The 18,839-nt window shown below is 47.5% G+C and overlaps 1 protein-coding gene across 4 annotated transcripts in view; it reads right to left on the reverse strand.

Moving 5' to 3' along the window:
* The window catches only part of TENM3 (teneurin transmembrane protein 3), a 562,504-nt gene that overhangs the window by 131,676 nt on the left and 411,989 nt on the right, over positions 1–18,839 (reverse strand). For all 4 annotated transcript variants that reach the window (XM_028526435.2, XM_036011778.1, XM_036011777.1 and 1 more), the window contains exon 5: positions 17,917–18,155. In XM_028526435.2, the coding sequence (XP_028382236.1) occupies positions 17,917–18,155 (239 nt within the window). The remainder of the gene's footprint in view (positions 1–17,916; positions 18,156–18,839) is intronic.

Here is an 18,839-nt window from a genome sequence, read left to right on the forward strand (position 1 = left end):
CTAACTCCAAGTGTCTTAAAAACAACTCAAAAATGACATACATAAACATTATGCTCGTGAATTTTAAAGTTGTAGAAATAGTATTCATGTAGATTTACTCTTTTAAAAATTTTGTTTATGATATCATGTTTTATAGTTTTCTATTGTTATTTCCACAGATTTCTAGGTGATTTTAAGGGTGCGAGGGGAGTCCCTGGATGCATATCCAAAACGTGATCCAAGGAAGAATGGAATTTGGAGATGCTGGTACTAATACATGTCTATTCAGTGTGGTTTTCGCATTTTAAAATAGCTTGTGTCTGTTATCTTCCAATGATGCAGCCTGTGACGAAGACCACGGTCGCTGTTGTAAGAGGATGAGACACAGGCAGAGAGAGCTGCTCAGTGTCTTTGAAGAAGTCACTGTGTAAGAAGTCTCACAATGCTGCACCTCCTGATTTCGGGGTTCCTTTACCCGCACTCTGCGGTTTTCCTACTTCCCGCAGTTGCACTGAATTAAGATGGAGCATTCCCTTCCAAGACATTTTTAAAAATTTAACACCAATCGTTAATTTATCTCTTTTTTTGACAGTAGCCAATACAATCAGAAGTTGTCTATTTGCTAAAATTGGCTTCTAAATACAAGGCATTTACTAATGATAAATGGTTGTATTTTTCAAGATTATTTGTCAGTTGCTTGTTCAGAACTGAAATGTATTTTGTCTGTATCTAAAAGTCTTGGAAAGGGTGGGTAAGTCCCCAGTTGATCTAAACAGACAGAGGTCTGTCTGCACAGCCGGGAGGAACATGTCCATGTACACAGACCCCAAAGCCAGGGAGCCACAACGGTCACCGCAGCCTCATTTGCAATAGCCCCAAACAGGAAGCGACCCTGATGCCTGCCAGCCGCACAGTGGATACACAGATTATCGAAAGTCATACAAGGGACTTCTGTACAGCGATGTAAACGAATAAACCTCTGCCAGATGCAACAATGAGAGTGGATCTCACGAACATAATACCGAACCGAACCCATTCACGAAAAACGTGAGTACTGCGTAAGCCCATGAGTATAGAGTTCCAGAGCAGGTAGCATCAACTGGTGGAAACAGAGGTTGCCAGAGTGAGTGCTCACCTGCAGGGAGGGAATGACTGGGCAAGTGCCAGGGCCTCCGTGGGGCGTGGTCATATTCTGGTTTCCCACCCGGGACTCGGTTCCACTGGTTCTGTTCACTGATGACCTGTTTCCTTTTCTAAAGGTCTAGTACACTTACATTAAGACTTCTATTTAAAAAAATAGCCCATCTAACATGTAGTACAATGCAAGAGTGTATGTTTTTACCTTTCTTGACCCTTTTCTGCCTTTCCCTGTGATGACGCGCCCGGGTGCCCCTTCCCGCGGCGACAGCCTGCGTGGCAGCGCCCTGAGATGGTGAGGACAGGTGCACATAGGGAGTACGGCTGAGTGGGAAGAGCGGCAACGGCTCACTCATCAGGCAGGAGGGGAGGGAAGGAGGAGCCAGGCTTCCTTCCGTGCAGCTCTCGGGTACTGGGAGGAGGGCAGGAGGAGCAAACAGATGCAGGAGCCGGGCTCAGGACGGCCAGTTCACGGCGTTCTCAGACTGACGCTGAGTTTAAAGACACGACTACTGCCTGGGCGAGAAGGTGGAGAAAGTGGGACCCTCGTGCACTGCTGGGGAGACTGTTTCTTAAAGAATTAAAGCTGGGCCTATGGCAGCATCCGGAATCCCACTTCTGGGTGTGATCGCAAGAGAACCGAAAGCAGGGTCTTGAAGAGACAGCTGCACACCTGCGTGTGCAGCAGCAGCGTCCATGGGGGTCAGGGCCAAAGCAGCGGAGATGACCGCTGGCAGAAGAACGGGCCAGAAAGCTGGGGCATGCACGTGCACCCCACTGGGCACCCCATAGTCCCCCTTCACCCATGGGGGGTATGGCTAGCACCCCGGGGATGCCTGCCACCTGGGATGGTACTGAGCCCTGGGCACACTTGCTTTCCTGCACATACATACATAAACGGGTGATAAAGTTCAGTTGGTAAATAGGCACAGTAACAGATTGACAACAATAACTAATAATAAAACAGTTATAACAATATACTGTAATAAAATACGTGAATGTGGATTCTCTCTCTCTCTCTCAAAATATCTTCTTACGCTGTCCTCACTCTTCGGTTTTTTCCTTCTTCACAGTTTCACGGATGGAAGATCCGTCCCTACCATCTCAGCAACCTCAGCATGCGATTATTCTTTCTTCCCTGAGTAGAGGACTTGCACCTTTTCACCGAAAGGCAGCCCTCGACGGCTTCCCTCTGGTAGATGCCGGCTGCCGGCATCACGGCTGTTGCGGAAGAGGGTGGCCCGAGCACAGCTCTAGGCACGGAGACAGCTGCTCTGGCCACGGAGACGCGGCTCCTGAGTTACTAATGGGTGGGACACGTCTCCAGTGTGAAGATGCAGGACAAAGGGAAGGGTCGCCTTCTGGGTGGGACAGGGCGGGACTCACAACAATCATCTCATGATTTAGAAGAGAGAACAATTTAAAACTTATGAATGATATCTGGAAGTTTCCCTTTACTATTTTCAGACCACAGATGACTGGGTAGCTGAAACCTCAGACCGTGGAACTGTGGGTAAGGGGGGGACGCCAGTATAACTCTCCCCCTTTTCTTGGGGCAGGGGGGCATCCATTGCCAGGATTGCGCCCAGCCAGAATTTTTAAACTACTTGTGATATCTGACATTTGCTCCCTGCAAAATTAATACGCATACTTTTTATACGATCCCCCAAGTCAAAGACGAAACATCACAGTGGTATCAACTGCAGGAGTGACTCATGCAAATACTAAGCCATCATTCATTATCCCAACTTATGTTCCTAACAGCCAAGCAGTCTCCTCCGGATTCCCTCGTCCAAGCTTACTGCTGGTGTTCTCAGAGTGCCACCAATTACACTGTGTTTAACATAAAAACGTCTCCGACCTCCTTCAAAAGCATTTATTCCATAACCTCCTAGTCTCTCTTTTCTGTAGACTTTCCCGGTAAATGTTAAGGAAAAAACACCTCGTTAATTGAAATAATGTTGAGGCAGTCTGCTAGCAAAGATCTGTCGGCCGAGTTTCAGGACGGAACCGTCTTTCAAAGATGGCGCAGGTGGGAGGAGTGGCGCCCCCCTTCAGGGTTCAAGGCCGACGGGATGAAAGGACCCCGTGGCACCTGCCATCGCCGCTGCGCAGAGAAGAAAGGGGGTGCCGCTGTTTTTAACCACTCTGTGTGTTGCTTTGAGCCTGGAAAGCCAGCGTGTGGAACGCTGGGAACCAAAACGTGTAATTACAGAAAATTACGGAGCACCAAGGAGCAAGTTCAGGGCCATTTTTAGCTCCATGTTGAGAGAAGAGGTGCCAAAATTTCATCTTGTCTCTGCGGACCAGGCCATGGAAGTTGTTATCACAGCTACTATTATTTCTCCTGGTACGCCGGAGACCTCGGATCCTGCCAGATGCAGAGGGGCAGGAGGGGTGGTGACGGTGGTGACACGGCCCAGCAATCTCCCAGAACCTTGGGGAAATCAGGAGGGCACTGGGCATCGGAACCCGGGACGCAGCCTCTGCCGGAGGCCTGCAGACTGCACGCTCCGGTGTTGGCGACCTGGAGTGCAGGTCTTCGTGGGACTGCCATTACTGCCTCACTCTGCTCAACAGGACAAGATCAAGCCAACATTCTCACAAAGACAAGAAGACAGGACATAACGCGAGAACTGGAATCTGCTAAGACAAACTGACTTAAAACATATCCTCCCGAAAAAGCCTGCAATTCAGTTGCTGCGTTTAGCCTGCAAGCCCTTGGGGGTTCCCCTAAGCAACCTCTGGGTCTCACGCTCCCCTTGCTCCGAGTGTAGCGCACGTCTGCCATGGAACAATATCTCTGAGAAAGATTCACGAAGACCATGTCATCAGCAGTTGCCAGAAAAGGAAATGAGAATCGGAGATTTTGGAGTTCAGAGCACAGTTTTGAACAGAGATCAGCTGGGGCGTCTGTGGAGCCTTTTGTTTATATGAAAGGAGCCCTGGTCCCCCTTTTCGGTTCTGGCCCGGAGCAGGTGGGGCACCTCCTCATGTCCTCCGGTGTCTCTGAGGCTTAGGTTTCTCATTTACATAAAACCCTGAGGAGGCCACATGAGATAAACTCCTTAAAGATCTCTTCCAGATTTATATTTTATGGCATGTTGATCTATTTTAAAATATAAATATTTAGGCTAAATCATTGTACATGGGGGGAAAACCCCACCTGCCAGTGATAAAGTATCAAGGTATCAGAATTACAAACTTCGTTCCTTCGTTTTTATTTTAAGATAAATTTAATTATGTGAAGTCCAACTATCCGTGTGTGCATGTGATACCTCGGGTGCCTTGGGTTTTGCAAGCAAAATTTCTTCGTTTTATGTTTTAGTTTCATGGATATATAAATACACGCAAGGCACATGCATAATGACTAGATTTTACAAAAATACCAGAAATACTCTTAAACACAGGGCAAGGACTTGGTTTGATACGTATTTCAGAACACAGCCAAGTTTTCCACGGCAAATGAAAGCGTCTCAGGTGGAGAAGGCAGCTTGCAGCTCAGACCCCCGCCGGTCTGCACCGCCATTAGACGCACGCCGTTCCCCACAAATTAGCTTTTGTGCTGGCTTCCTGCTGCGTGCACACACATGTTGACAGAGTGTGCCGGGCGCTATTTTGGGGTTCTAATCCATTATTATTTGTTACTGACTTGAAGGCTAATGTTACCTCTGCAGGCCAGACTTGCTGACCCAAATATGGGCCTTTTAAAATCACTGTTTCTTTCGAAAGCTTTTGTATTAAGATGTATTCTTCTTGTCATTACGAAAAGGGGAGTTACCCCGACTATCAGATATTTTGATATTCCAAGAAATTACTACCTGATATAGCAAGTTCCTCTGAGTTATTGTAAAATACCATATAAAAATCATACTTTTTATGAGCTAATGTTTTTTCCTGGTGGCGAGGGGTCAGGAGATGGAAATGGTTGCTAATATTTTGTATTTCTATGCTGCATATATTTTTTATCCTTTTTGGTATTTTGTAATCCATGGAAAAGTGGAACCACAGTGTCTATCAGCTGTCTCAGTGGGACTGAGCAGTGATTTAGCTCTGTAGGTTTGTTTCTGACAGAATACTTCACTCATGTTCCTTTATAAATAGCAATATTTAGACATTGGACTTTCCATGCAATGATATGTTTGCTCCCTCGCCCACGTGGACTCGTGTACCATGTTTAAGGAACACGGGACACGGTAATCCCAGCTGCCCCACGGCAGCCAGCATGGAGGCTGACAGCGGCTTCTGCCAATGGTGCACTGTCTGTCTCCGCGGGCACGAAGTCCGGCTTCTCCAACAGGCCGTCCTCCCAGTGCTGCCTCCTGTCTCCAGGTCCCGTTCTCTGAAGGAAAGAGGCAGCCAGGAGCCCCTCTAACAAAATGAACCATCACGATCAATAAGCTAGAGCATCTTTGAGGTGACGGTTGTCGGCATTAAAGAATACGGTAAGAGGACGTATTTCAAAAACATCCAAAACACAACATGAAATAATTGACACGGCTCAGAGACTGCTCCCTGCTTGCTGGCCCACTAGTTTGCCGTTGCCGTGAAATGCATGTAACAGAGAATTCATTAGTGACAGTTATTAGCAGCCTTGCTACCGAAACCCCATGGATCCACTCATTAATCAAAGGCTTGTTGTCCCGACGCTGTTTCACCTGGATTCTCTCCCCCGTAACAGCTGTAGGGTCTATATCCTACTTTTATGCAACAAATGTGTATGTATGTTAATGACCTACTTACGCATAACATCTTTTCTTGGCTTGTTTTGACTTTGCATAAAAGTAGCATAGACGTGCAAGTTAGAATTCTTCAGAAATTTAAGACATATTACCGATCGTTATTAAAAGATCCAACTCTTAGGCCTATGGAGATTGTTCGAGGAAGGCGGGCACATTAAAATAAGGCCAAATCCAGAGAGACACCCCCTTCATTTAGTCCACTTCGCCTTCCAAAGGTTACGATATGGTGTGTGTGTATGTGTGTGTGTGTTTATGTGTGTCTGGTTGCAAAGTGCCAACATGAAGTAAAATCAATGACCTTTCAGGAATCCAGGCACAACCCGTTCATGCAGATGGCTGTTCACTGTTCATTCACCAACAAGGACTGAGTCTGTGACCGCCTTACCACGCACTGTCTCACCAGGGGAGCAGCGTGGGGTGCAGCCACGACACTGCCCCCGGGACCTGGCTGGGGACGGCGCGGGCACATCAGACCAGCCCCCCTGGACCATCTGCACTCATCGGGCCAGGCAGGGACAGGCCTCAGGGACCCGGCGTGCCCGCGTCCTCCACTAATCTGGGCTTGCTTGGCGAGGGGCTTCCTTGGTTACAAACTTAACTGTAATTAATGGGTAGTTAGGGGACATTCGTGGAAATGTGTTTCAAAGCAAAACACAAAGGAAGGTGTGGACTCGGGTCCCCAGGAGACTCGCTCACTCTGCCAACTTGCTTCTGTACGCGGTGGCCTCGAGCGCCTTTTCTGCAGACAAATGGCTCCCTCCCCCTTCAAACGTGCGCTGCTTCTCTGCACGCGATGCTTGTCTAAGATCACAGAGAATTTCTCTGAAGAACTAGAAAGCCCCTAAAAATATCTTCACTCTAAAAATAGGAGATGATGGTGCAACGGGCGGTTATTCGAAGCGATGGGATAATATGGCTCGTTTTTATGTACAAATTCTGCGTGATCCCACGGGCTCACGATCACGTCGTGCGGTCAGGCTGGCGTGGCTGCAGGTGCAGCCAATGGACACACTCGGGATCCGGAATGAAACGAAAAGACCCAGCGGAAAAGACCTGCAGCTTTCTCAGTCCCCTCTGCAGTGATTTCCACCTTTTATTAAAAAACAACAACAACTGCTTTTCACCTTTATGATATAATCGTGAATGTTCTACAGAATTATGTTGTAAAGACTTTGATATTTATATATTTAATGAATTCTTTCCTTGAGGTAATTAACTTAAAATTTTAAATGCATTTCTTTTAGCAGGGAATTTTACAGCATTACGAGAAAGGAAAAGCCACGCTCTCTTGATATAAATAAAAGGCGACAATACGTGGAGTGGTGTTATTAAAATCTGCATAGACACTGCCGGCGAAGTTGTCCCTCAGCGGTGAGAGGGTGTTAAGGTCAGGTGTCACGACACATTAACATCACCCGAGACCTCCCTCACGGCAGCCTTAGATACAACAGAGTAAGATTCAAAAGGGAACGAATGTCTCAATTTCTTTTTCAATCTTCCTTATTCTCCTGGCCACCGCCCACCTCTACATTCTTAAGTCTTACGGGGCACTACGCCCTCTGACCTGGCAGGGAGAAGCTCTGGACTCACAGTAAGGGCGTCTGGGTCACGGACCCCATGTTCACGCTCACTGGCTTTCCCCCTGCACCTGGCGCTCCTTCTCTGGGCCTAAGAGTTCTCTTTCCCTCTGGCTGGTGTAGCTCAATGGATTGAGCACGGGCTGCGAACCAAAGTGTCGCAGGTGCGATTCCCAGCCAGGGCATATGCCTGGGTTGCAGGCCATGGCCCCCAGCGACCGCACATTCATATTTCTCTCTCTTTCTCCCACCCCTCCCTCTCTGAAAATAAATAAATAAATCTTAAAAAAATTTCTCTTTCTCAAGACCATGGGTGACAACATTTGATTCACCTGTTGTTCCAAGGAAGAACAGCAGCTGCAATCAACAGCACCTTAACATTATATCAGGCACATTAATTATTTTGCAAAGGATTCCTAGAGAGCTGTGCTACCCCTCCCCCTGTGTGCGCTGCTGAGGAAACTCAGCTTCGTTGAGGTTCTGTCCCTGCCTCCAGGTCACATGGGCAGCACATGGTGGAGCAGGGATTCGAACTCACTCTGGTGCTCTGAGGGCCTGTACGCAACACAGAAACTTCCCCTGATATTTTCTTTGGAAGGTTGCAAGGTCATCGCAGCGTGGCAAAGACTGTTTTGCTAGTCTCCGTGAATTCAGTGATTAGGAGGGACTGTCAATAATTGCTAAGTTTAATGAAATGAAATGTTCTGTGGTATTGGAAATAGTGAAAAGGAAATGCCTGTGGAAAACCAAATAGACATCTGCAAGATGCAAAAGTGCTTGCACCATGTTTTCCCCTCAGATCAAAGGCCCCGCCCCCTGGACTCAGACACAGTGACCTTCTAGGTGGGCTGGCTTGGGGACCCTTCCACCGCCCTGGGAACTGCGGGCGGATATGTGGACGGCCCCCTCTCCTTTGGGGCCCGGGTGGCCGACCAGAAGTGATAAGAGGGGGCAGGAGCTCGCCGGTGGGGAGGGAGCAGAAAGGATCCACCTGTGGCCACCATATAAGGAAGGAAAGACAGCCCCAGGCAGAGCCAACGAAATCTAACAGGTAAAGAAAAGATTGGAAGCTGTCTTTAAAATCGCTGAATGTGACTGCCAGAAAACATCTTAGTGCTATGTCCAAGTGGCCTAGCTAAGAACTGGAACTGGTCTCGGACTCACTGCATCACGTGTGCTGAAAATGCACCATGGGTGGGTTGGACGGTAACGCTCCTTCTACCTTTAGGCCCGACGGGCGGGGGGCGGCGGTGGTGGCAGTCACCGGGACGTGCTGACCTCTTGGTTATCAGGTGCAGGGGGACCTGACCCCATTCCCAACAGCTTTTGAAATACAGCAAACACATGTTTTACAGATGCCTTCAAAAACCAGATTCAGAGAGTGCTCATGCATGCTTGGAAAAAACCCAGAGATAACACCTCTTTTAATGGTTTTAAAACTATTTTCTGGGCATACTTCACAAGTAAAATTCTCAAAGCATGTATGTATATCATCTAAAATTAAGGGCAAGGAACATATAGGAAAGACTACACATTCTTAAGGTAATTTTAAATCTAGTTAGCCAAAATTTCCACGGTAACATTTCTCTCCACTTCTCGACGTGAACTACAAAAAACGGGTTTTAGCAAGGCTAACTCCACAAAGAAAACCAACGAATATCACAACTTTTTCCCTGGGACACATCTAGATTTCATTTTTATTATATGACAATATACTGGTTTTAATAGTCCTGGGAATTGACTTTTCAGGCCACATTTAGGTTTATGTGGTCACATTTAAGATTTGTCCTCATGTCACCGTCTGTTGAAACACAGAATCCTTGAGATTATTCTGGCTTTAGCAGGAAACCCCTTCTCTGCGGCTCAGACTCACTACGGGCTCACGACGGCAAGTTCTGTCTTCCATGCAGTCTCCTCGCCTCCGAGAGCCCTCCGTTTTCAATGGTCGCGGGGATTGTGATTCGGTGCGCAGAGCTGGTATTCCCCGAGACACAGTCTCTAAGAGGGCAGGGGCTGTGCTGCCTTGTTCGCTGCTGCAGCTGTCACAGCGCCTCAGTGAGTGACAAATGTCACTCAGTAAGCAGAGTCTGAACGCACGTTGGATGGATGGGTGAGCGGTCACTCCCTTTTCCGGTGTTACATTAGTAGGTCGCTGAAGAAGAAACCACGGAATCTCACTTTTAAGGACGAAGGACACAGGAACTAGACGTTCTAAGGTTACGTATGAACAGTAAATAAACGGAGTTTATGCATCTGGATTTTATCTCCTATTTTAGGAGGAGACCTTTGTTTGCATATAGATTCGGTGGAACTTAAAGGTTTTATGCTGAATTCATTTCTAAAATTCCTAGCAATCTATAGGAATGCTTGGATTTTTGAAAATGTTTTGATTTTTGGGGGGAAAAAACCTTTCACCCAAGGACATTTTTTCATTGCTTTTAGAGAAGGAGGGAAGGAGAGAGAGAGAGAGAGAGAGATCATTTGGTTGCCAGTGATCAAACCCTCAGCCTAGGTGTATGCACCCTGACCAGGGATCAAACCCGCAGACTTCCAGTTTACAAGACGATGCTCCAACCAACTGAGCCACTCAGGCCAGGGCTAGGTTTGTTTTGTTAAAAACCTTACATGTGCCAGTTACTTTTCCTTTCACTCCTGTTTACGTAGATAATTCTCTCAGGACTCACTGCTCTCAGTGCCGCTAACCTGAAAGCAAGTGACACAGGCAACACCGATTCAGTGTTCACGCGGTGTAGCACCGGGATGGCAAATGTTGTATTATGCTTTCCACTTGTCACTAGTCGGGAAACGCTGCCACACTGTGCAAAACCATAGCCTAAAACAGAGAAAAGAGCACGTATTTCACATGCAAGACCTTATGTCTGGCACGAACTGAAGTTCAACGGTAAAGGTATTTCTTATTGTGGCTGTCCGTGGTGCTTTTCACGTCAGGGAGGTTCTTCTGTCTGAATGGTAGAATTCAGATAGCTGTTCGTCTGTAGAATTCCTCATACATTATTTATGTAGCTGGCCTCATAGCCAGCCAACAGGAAAATACATTATGTTGGGGTAGGAGAAGAAGAGCACACTTCTTACATCTGTGTCATTTCTTCAGCTTGGCAATGATCCCTTTTCATGTACAATAATAAACAGATATCAGGATAAGCTCAAAGCTACACATTCTTGTACTGCCCTAATAAAAACCAACACAACTTGATGTGGAAAACACCGTGTGTGTGCCGTACACAGCCTTCTCCCGCTGTAGGTTCAGCTCAGAAGTCACTGGTGACGCCGAGCCGGCTACAGAATGAACTTAATTTTAAGTGACCTCTCAGGTTTTTCGAGGTTTCTGGATGATATGCTAGACAGAGAAGATGAGTCTTTTCTACAAATTAATACAGCTCCCACGGAAAGTTGGGGCAGCATACAAACAGGACGAGACAGCCAAAATGGGGGGCAGGAGAGCGTGTGGGTGCACACACACGCACACACACACACACGCATAATTTTACCCATACTGAGTGCCTCTTAATGGGAAAAGATGCGACTGTTGAGAATGGGTCTTAGGTTTTCTCCTTTGGCGTGTGCAGAATCAGACGCTACAGTAGCCTGCTTCATCACGCCCCCATTTTCCTCCTCTCCTCGGGTAAACCGTCTTACTCTGGGTCTTCACTCGCCACTGAATCAGGCTGCAGCATGTCTTTAATTTCACGTGTCCAAGGATACAATAAAATACGGACTTAAAATTGTTAGTTGACAGTTTTCCATCTTCTCGAACACAGGCAGTGTGTTCTTTTTTCCTGCAGCGTGATGAAATCGCATTAGTACTAAAGTGGTACCGTCGCCTCTCCGACAAAATGCATTTTCTGAGTGTAATGCAGCTAGGAGTTCAGGGAAGAGGCTGCAGTGAAAAATGGGATGCAATTCATTGCTCGGTTGTGTTCTGTAACCTAATAAAACAGCACTTTTATTACACAGACATGTCCAAAAAGAAAAAAAGAATGTCACAACACATTTTATTTTGCCATATATATTTAAATGGTTGATTTCTCGTGAAGCGTGGAGGGCTGGCGTATTTTTCTTCCTGACCCTGAGTTGCATATATATAGCGCATATACAGCTAGTACCGCAATCAATTTCAAGGTACACCGAGAAGTAAAAATGTTCATAAAATGCAAATAGACAAAGAAGTAGGACAGATAACTGCTACCAAATCATAACTGCAATGAACCTGGACTCGACAGGTTCTGTTTTGCTAAGATCAACGGGAGGCTCCCGTTGCTAAACAGCCTTTGTGGCAGGATAGCACAACATCTATTTTACGAATCAGTTGGTAGCAGATGTTCAAAGGAAATAAATAACTACCTATGTCTTTTTTTCCAGTGAAACAGAATGTTGAAAACGCAAGTCTTTCTCGGGTTAGCGGCAGATGTCAGGAGTTCATTAGCAAAACAATGCTGAGTTATTTCCTGCCGTTGAGAAAGCAGTTAACAAACCAATCCCTGAAAATTTCAGATTTTTGTGTGTGGGGGGGAAATCCCATGGACGGTTTAGAGCAGGGGTGTCAAACTCATTTTCACCGGGGGCCCCATCAGCCTTGCGGTTGCCTTCAAAGGGCCGAAATAATGTTAGGACTGTATACATGTAACTACTCCTTAACAGTTAAGGAGCTGAAATTACATTTGGCCCTCTGAAGGCAACCGTGAGGCTGATGGGGCCCCCGGTGGAAATGAGTTTGACACCCCTGGTTTAGAGGGAATGGGGAAGTGACTGTTGCAGAACACAGGGTTTGTGCTTCGGGGGGGGGTGGTGATGGGAATGTTCTAAAACCGATGGCAGCACGGTGTGGAAACACTAAACACCGTCGCGCTGTACACTTTGAATGAGTGAACTGTAGGATGTGAGAATTACATCTCAGTAACGCCATCCAAACATTTGTCACGTGGATTATTGATTGGGATAAACCAGGCCAAAAATCAAGAAAATAAGCTAGCATACTATAATTTGATAAGGTTTCTGTTTTCTCTAGTTTTCCCTAAATCTGAGGAACATGTGCAATTATGTTCGGTGCTACTCCAAGTGGGAAATTACTGGAATTTGCAGGCTCCGCCCAGCAGCATCCGGAAATGCTAATGAGGGGACCTGCCCGTGATGGGGTCAGGTGAAGTCTGATGCGACTCTGTTGCCAGTTTTAAGTGGTGTTAACCAGTAATTCAAACTTTTATTTTGATTTGTATTTAATGTTTCATTCATGGTCGTGCTTTATGATAAGAGGTCAGGGCATTTTTCTATCTGTATGACATCAGAATTTTAGATTATTGCTCATCCTCTGTGGGTAAAGAACAACAATCAAGACTCGTACTCGTCCCAGAGCCACACACAGAACGGGGAGCAGCAGGAACTAGCAGACTGTCTCCCTGTGATCTGTCCTTTGGCAAACAGCTGCCTTCTACTGCCCATGTTTACAATTTTCTAACCATCAGAACAGGAAAAAAAGAAGGGGAATGAGTTAGGGCCCAGGAAGTGTAGGGACAGGATTTTTTTGACAGGCCCGTATCATTATTACCATCCAATGTAATGTGTGTGTTTAGAAATCAGTAGATTTTCATTGTGTACAGACACACCCGCTTACAGACTAATGCGTTGGAGCAGGCTTTGAACCGGGAGATCAGCAGTCTAAAAGAAATCCTGATGTGACTGTTGACAAGAGGCCTGTCACGTGTCCAAGCGTGGACATCGGGTTGCTAAGAATGGGGAGGTGACAGAGCATGGCACACCCGTCCTATCACGTGCCAGCCAGAGTCTCTCCACTCTGCCACTCCTCTAACAAGCAGAGCCTCACGATCTCCCACTTGGCCGAATTTTCTAACAGGTCATCTGTCCCTGTCTTGTCCAGGTAAGAGCCACTACCCACATGTGGCTGTCTGAGTTGAAATTCATCAACAATAATAAAATGTAAATTCCAGCCCCTTAGGTGCAGGGGCCACATTTTGAGCGCTCGAGAGCCACACGTGTCTAGCGGCCACAGACTTAGCGCTGAAATGGGTCATGGCCTCACTCAGCGCAGCGTTTGACCCCGCTGGCCCGCCATCCTGCTCCCCCAGGCGTGGTCTGGGGGCCACAGCAGCACCCTGGCCGCCCGTCCGAGATACAGACCCTCCTCAGTTCTCACAACAGATCCCCTGAATCCGAATACGCGTTTTCACAAGATCTCCCCGTGATTCCTAGCCCCATCAAAGTTTGAAAAGTCCTAGTCTGGACCACCTTTCTTCAAATTCCACGTTTTGGAACGCCACTAACGCAATCGTTTAAAAACATAAACACTTTGACTTTTCAGTTCTTCGAAAACTTCACAGGAGGCAGTGCGGAGGGACGGCGTCCCCCAGTTGCCAGCCCCCAGCTTCCAGTCCAGCTTCGTCCTGTGCGGGCGCTGCGACTTCCGACACGGGACCTCTCTGAGCAGTCCATTCCTCCGTGTTCCATGGAGCTAGTGACTCAAAGCGCTGTGGTGAAAGTTAAATGAGGTCGTTCACACACAGTCTGGAGCCCAGTGCCTGGTGCACAGTGAGCACCCCACGTGACCACTGTAGATGTTTCCTGTCTCTTTCTCTCCTCGCCTTGCGCGACCTCCTTTGAAGGTCATCCTCTCCCACTGACCACTCTGACATTAAGTCCAGTAAACTGAGCTCCTCTTCAGCTCCTCAGAATCACCTGCAAGATCAAGTCTTTCCCCAGCAGCTTCGGCCTGAGCTACTTTTCTTCTCTCCTCTCTATTTTGCTCCCGTGGACCACATGGCTATGAAAGCCTGTGCGGTTAGAAGTGTCTTTATCGCTTGACTGTGAGTTTCTAGAATGGAGCGCTCATTTCAACCTCTAACATCTGTTAGGGTGTCCAGAAAAATGCTGACCTCACGGTGGTTATTAAGAAACCACAGAAGCACCAGAAGAAAATTTAAGTGACTTAAAAAAGTAACATTAAGAGTAAATAAGGACTTTATAGGTATAGCATACAATATAAGAAATTATGAAGAAAAGCTGATGAATGAGATTAATTTAAAATTTCTGTATGGTATAAGGAATACAAATATGAACCAAGTTAATATGCAATTGGGAAACAGCATAACATATATGACAAATGACTAATGTCCTTAATAAATAAACACTTGTAAATCACAAAGAGGAGAATATTCCCAACAGAAAAATGTGGGGTACTAGGCTATCCACACATGTAAAAAGAAATAAAGATGGTCCATAAGTGTATGAAAAGATATTCAGCACTACTAGTAAGAAGTGAAAACAACAGTAACATGTTTCAGCCTGACAGACTGACAAGGGTTAAAAATACTGATAATACATAGCATTGGTCATTGTGCAAACTGGAGAGTAATTTGGCCACAGCTTGCAAATTTAAAACATGTCTATCCTTTGGCACTGCAATTTCTTTCAAAGAATTTATTCTAATCAAAAGTGTGATCAGCTGAACCCACTTGCACACAGAAACACACGCTTGCAGAAGAAAGCAGTCGCTGCATTTTGGGGAACTGCTTAATTTACAACAGCCATTAAATAAAGTTACACACACACACAATGTTTAATGCATGGTGAGTGAGAAAGCCGGTGCAAATGCATTAAAAATACGGAACGCCAGACCTACGTACGCATGGAAAAATATCTGGAAGGGTATACACCAGAATGTTAACAGTCGCCACCTATGCAAAAAGTTAATAGTGATCAAGGGGAATTAATTTTCACTTTCTTTTTCGTCTCTCCTTTATTCTCTGTAATCTTTTGTGGGAATGGAAAAACAAAGAAACAACAAAGCCTGCCTCCCTCCCCTTTTACCCCATTTCAGAAGTTATGCACCTTGACTGCCCTGAAATAACCTTGACCTCGGGGAAGAGACCCATTAACGCCACGTCTTCATAACTGCTCACGACCCTACTGGAGGGTGAGAAAGAAAGTCTGGGGTAGAAACAATTCCTCGAGCTTTTTCCTTTGCATATTTCTTAAGGCTGTGACTTTACACTGACAGGCAACGTGAGAAAGTGGGGACCTCCTGGGGCACGGGAGCCAAGTTTAAGGAGGATGGCGCTTCGTTAAAGGTTGTGAGGTCAGTTTGGCGATGACGCTGGTTTCCCCGCTGATTTGGGATTATCAGAGCGATCTCCCTGGACAGGAAGGGGTGTCCTCTCCATGCATACTCCATGGGAACGAACACCTCCCCTGAGAGAAGTGTCCTGTTTTTTTTCCCAAGGGTAAAGGCAGTATCTTTAGTCCAAAAAGATTTATCAAGCTAACGGATGAAGAAAGTATATTCTTTACCTGATACAAAGAAAACAAAACAACACAACCCACTGCATGAAGTGTGAGTCATTTAAGCAGAGGAAGACCAGTGAAATTCTCAGTATGTCTGTGCTTAATTAAAGCAACAAAGAGTATGAGATAATTCTTTGAGGATCAAAGTAATTTTTTTCCAGGTAACCCTTGGATTGCAGTGCCTTAGTTTCTGGCACAATAACTGGGTCATAAGGAATCTCCAACAAACACTTGTACCCTGGTGGGTACCCACATTAACTATATAATTTGTATGTGTCCGTGTGGGGGAAGCTAATGTCAAAGGGAGGAGTTTTTGAGCGCGGTACCGGTAGGAATAAAGGATGATGCTAAGTACGAAACAGTGAAAATGGGGAATTTGGGAAAAAGAAATATTTGAGCCTTTACTTAGAACTCTAATAATTATATTCACTAAAGGATCCTTGAAAAGGGGACATGTCTCACAAATAACAGTGATCCAATCTGACATTACACTGAATCCAATGGTGTCAGTGCCCATACGCACATGATGGACAGTGGGTAGGACCGGGCAGAATGAGGAGGCACGTCTGACAACAGCGCAGCCACACAGACCCCGGACCCGCCCTGCACGGCAGGCATCTGTTTGGCCTGCACTAGAGTGAAAAAATCCCCTCCGAAAGCACAAGCTGAACTTATTGCACCCCATTTGTGATGGATGCACTTCGGGACCATGCAGCATGCATCGGCAGCATACTGCCGACAGACAGAAGTACCTCGCCCGGCTGACGGGATGGAGGTCCTCCTGACAGCTGCACGCCGGGAACCGGCTCCGAGTACTGAGTTTTGTGCTGTGCGAGCCCTCCCTGACCTGGAGTGCCACGGAAGAGCACCGCCCTGCTCCACCCCTGCCTGATCTCCGCCAAGCCACAGCCTCCCGGGGACCTGCTTTGGCCCTTTTCACAAGGACAGAGTAAACTTTGATTGGAAATGGACAAGAGGGTGTCACCTGGCTTTCAGCCCAGACGGACAGCGGCGCTGCAAGGTGCACCGGGCGCACCGAGCACGTGCTGAGGCCCATGAAGCTGGGGCCAGTGTCACTGGAAAGACGCTGACTCATCAGTGGTGTCTGCCTGGTCAAAGGACGGGAGGTGGCAGCACGTGACCTGCTGCGCAGTGGCCATCCCTGACTCAATCACCTCTCGAGTTGCTTCACGCTCTACACTCTACTTGTTTCTTACGTGTCCTGACTCCAAAGCACGTGATTTGTAACTAAGGAACATGGCAGCTAACGGTGGACACGGGTTGGAGGCACAAGCACCACACCGCTCCACAGACAGCTCTGTGGGAGTCTCACGCGGTCACAGAACCTCTGGGGCACTGCAAACTGCTTCGTCAACTTGAACCTGCAGCGCTGACCGTTGCTCTGGTCGGACGAGCCACACAGCCTGGGGTCCCTCTCGGCGGACCCCCTCAGCATTTCGACGTGGCAGGCCTTTCCCCACGCTCGGGAGCAACCCAAATCTGATGTGGTCACTTCTGACGTTTCAACCAATCACCTCCACCAGTGCGGATGCTCGCATGCGTTAGGAAAGAGGTAAAAGGAAAATCCATAGCTTTTATAAGCGGTTCCCAGCGCTTGGGTTGCTGGGAAGTGAGAACAGTGGTCAGCGCTACCTCAGAGGAGACGACAAACCCACGTACAGGAACGAGCAGAAAAGCCTTTCGTTGTTGCATGGACACACGGTTCTCGGGACCATGTTCCCGAGTGCAGGAGGTTTGCGTGAGGCAGCTCTAAAGGTGTGTGATGTGGCCAAGGTGTGAGTGTTCCCTGTGCACTGTGCACCGTGGGGGGTCCCTGCATCGTGCCCCTTCCCGAAAGTGCCTGAATTATTTTGTGTGCGTGGCAGACTCACCCACATTTTCACGAGGAATAAGTCAACCAGAAATGTACACTATAGCTTGCATCTGAGCAAGTAACTCATTGTTTATGCAAAGAAAGCTTTTCTGTTCATCTAAATTTGTTAGAAATCACTTCAGCCACCTTGCAATTACAATGCATTATGACCAACGCCTTCCCCAGAAACTATAACCTCGGGATAGACTTCTTGGGCACATGCACAGATAAAACCAACCAACCAACAACGTGAGGCCCGACGTGCAGACAAGACGGCTTTGACCCCGGCTCTTACCTATGAAGTAGGACAGGAGCACGGCCAGGAGCACGGACACGCCTACGGCACACAGCGCCGTGCACTTCCAGCTGCAGTACTTCGAAGACTTCTTGAACTTAAACGCGCTTCTCGACAGGGTGTTTCTGGGTAGCGGCCGAGTGGGCGGCGAGTAGACAGAGCCAGAAGCCATCGTGTATCCTGGGGTCGCGGTGCTGAACAGCGGCGTGGTCCCTGTCCCGGTTTTGAATAGGAAATGCCTGCGGGACAGGAGGAGGTCGTTACAGGGAGGCCGCCACCTCCACGTTGACGCGTGAGTAGGTTAACATGCGGAGACAGACACGGCGACAGCCGCGCCTTCGCTGTCCTCCCTGTCTTTCCTCATTTACTTCACAGCATGTTCAAAGACCTACAAATTCAGAAAATGTTTTTTTTTAAAGCCAAAAACCCCCAACCCGTAAACAGACTCCGATGAAAGGGTGACTCGTAACGTGGTCGGCAGCATTTCTAAGTGCAGCCTCAGGCTGCCGCCCTGTGCAGCAGGCACGTACCTGGGGAGCTAGGAAGCTGCTCTGATCGCACCTGCACAGGACCCTCCTGGAGCTGCCGTAAGAGCATCTTCACATTCCCCTGAAGACAGCTCATCCTATGACCTTACAGCTACATGCATATTTACAACTGCGTGAGAACAGGCACGCACGTGCACACAAGCACACATGAGCACGTGGCTGTTCTGGAGGTCCATGGAAACACCCTAATCCTAGCCTCTCTCCCACCAGTGGGGACTGTCCAGCCCGGCCACAGGCGGCCAGCTGGTCGGTTCTCAAGGGAGGCGAGCCCGTTTTATTTTTAGCTTAGGTCAAAGGTAACTGGGGAGGTAGAGGTGCCGGGGCTGGGCAGGGGCAGACAGGAAGAGGAAGGGAGGAGTCGCAGGACACTTTCTA

This window comes from Phyllostomus discolor, chromosome 11 (genome assembly GCF_004126475.2).
Source record: "Phyllostomus discolor isolate MPI-MPIP mPhyDis1 chromosome 11, mPhyDis1.pri.v3, whole genome shotgun sequence".
NCBI classification, from domain to species: domain Eukaryota; kingdom Metazoa; phylum Chordata; class Mammalia; order Chiroptera; family Phyllostomidae; genus Phyllostomus; species Phyllostomus discolor.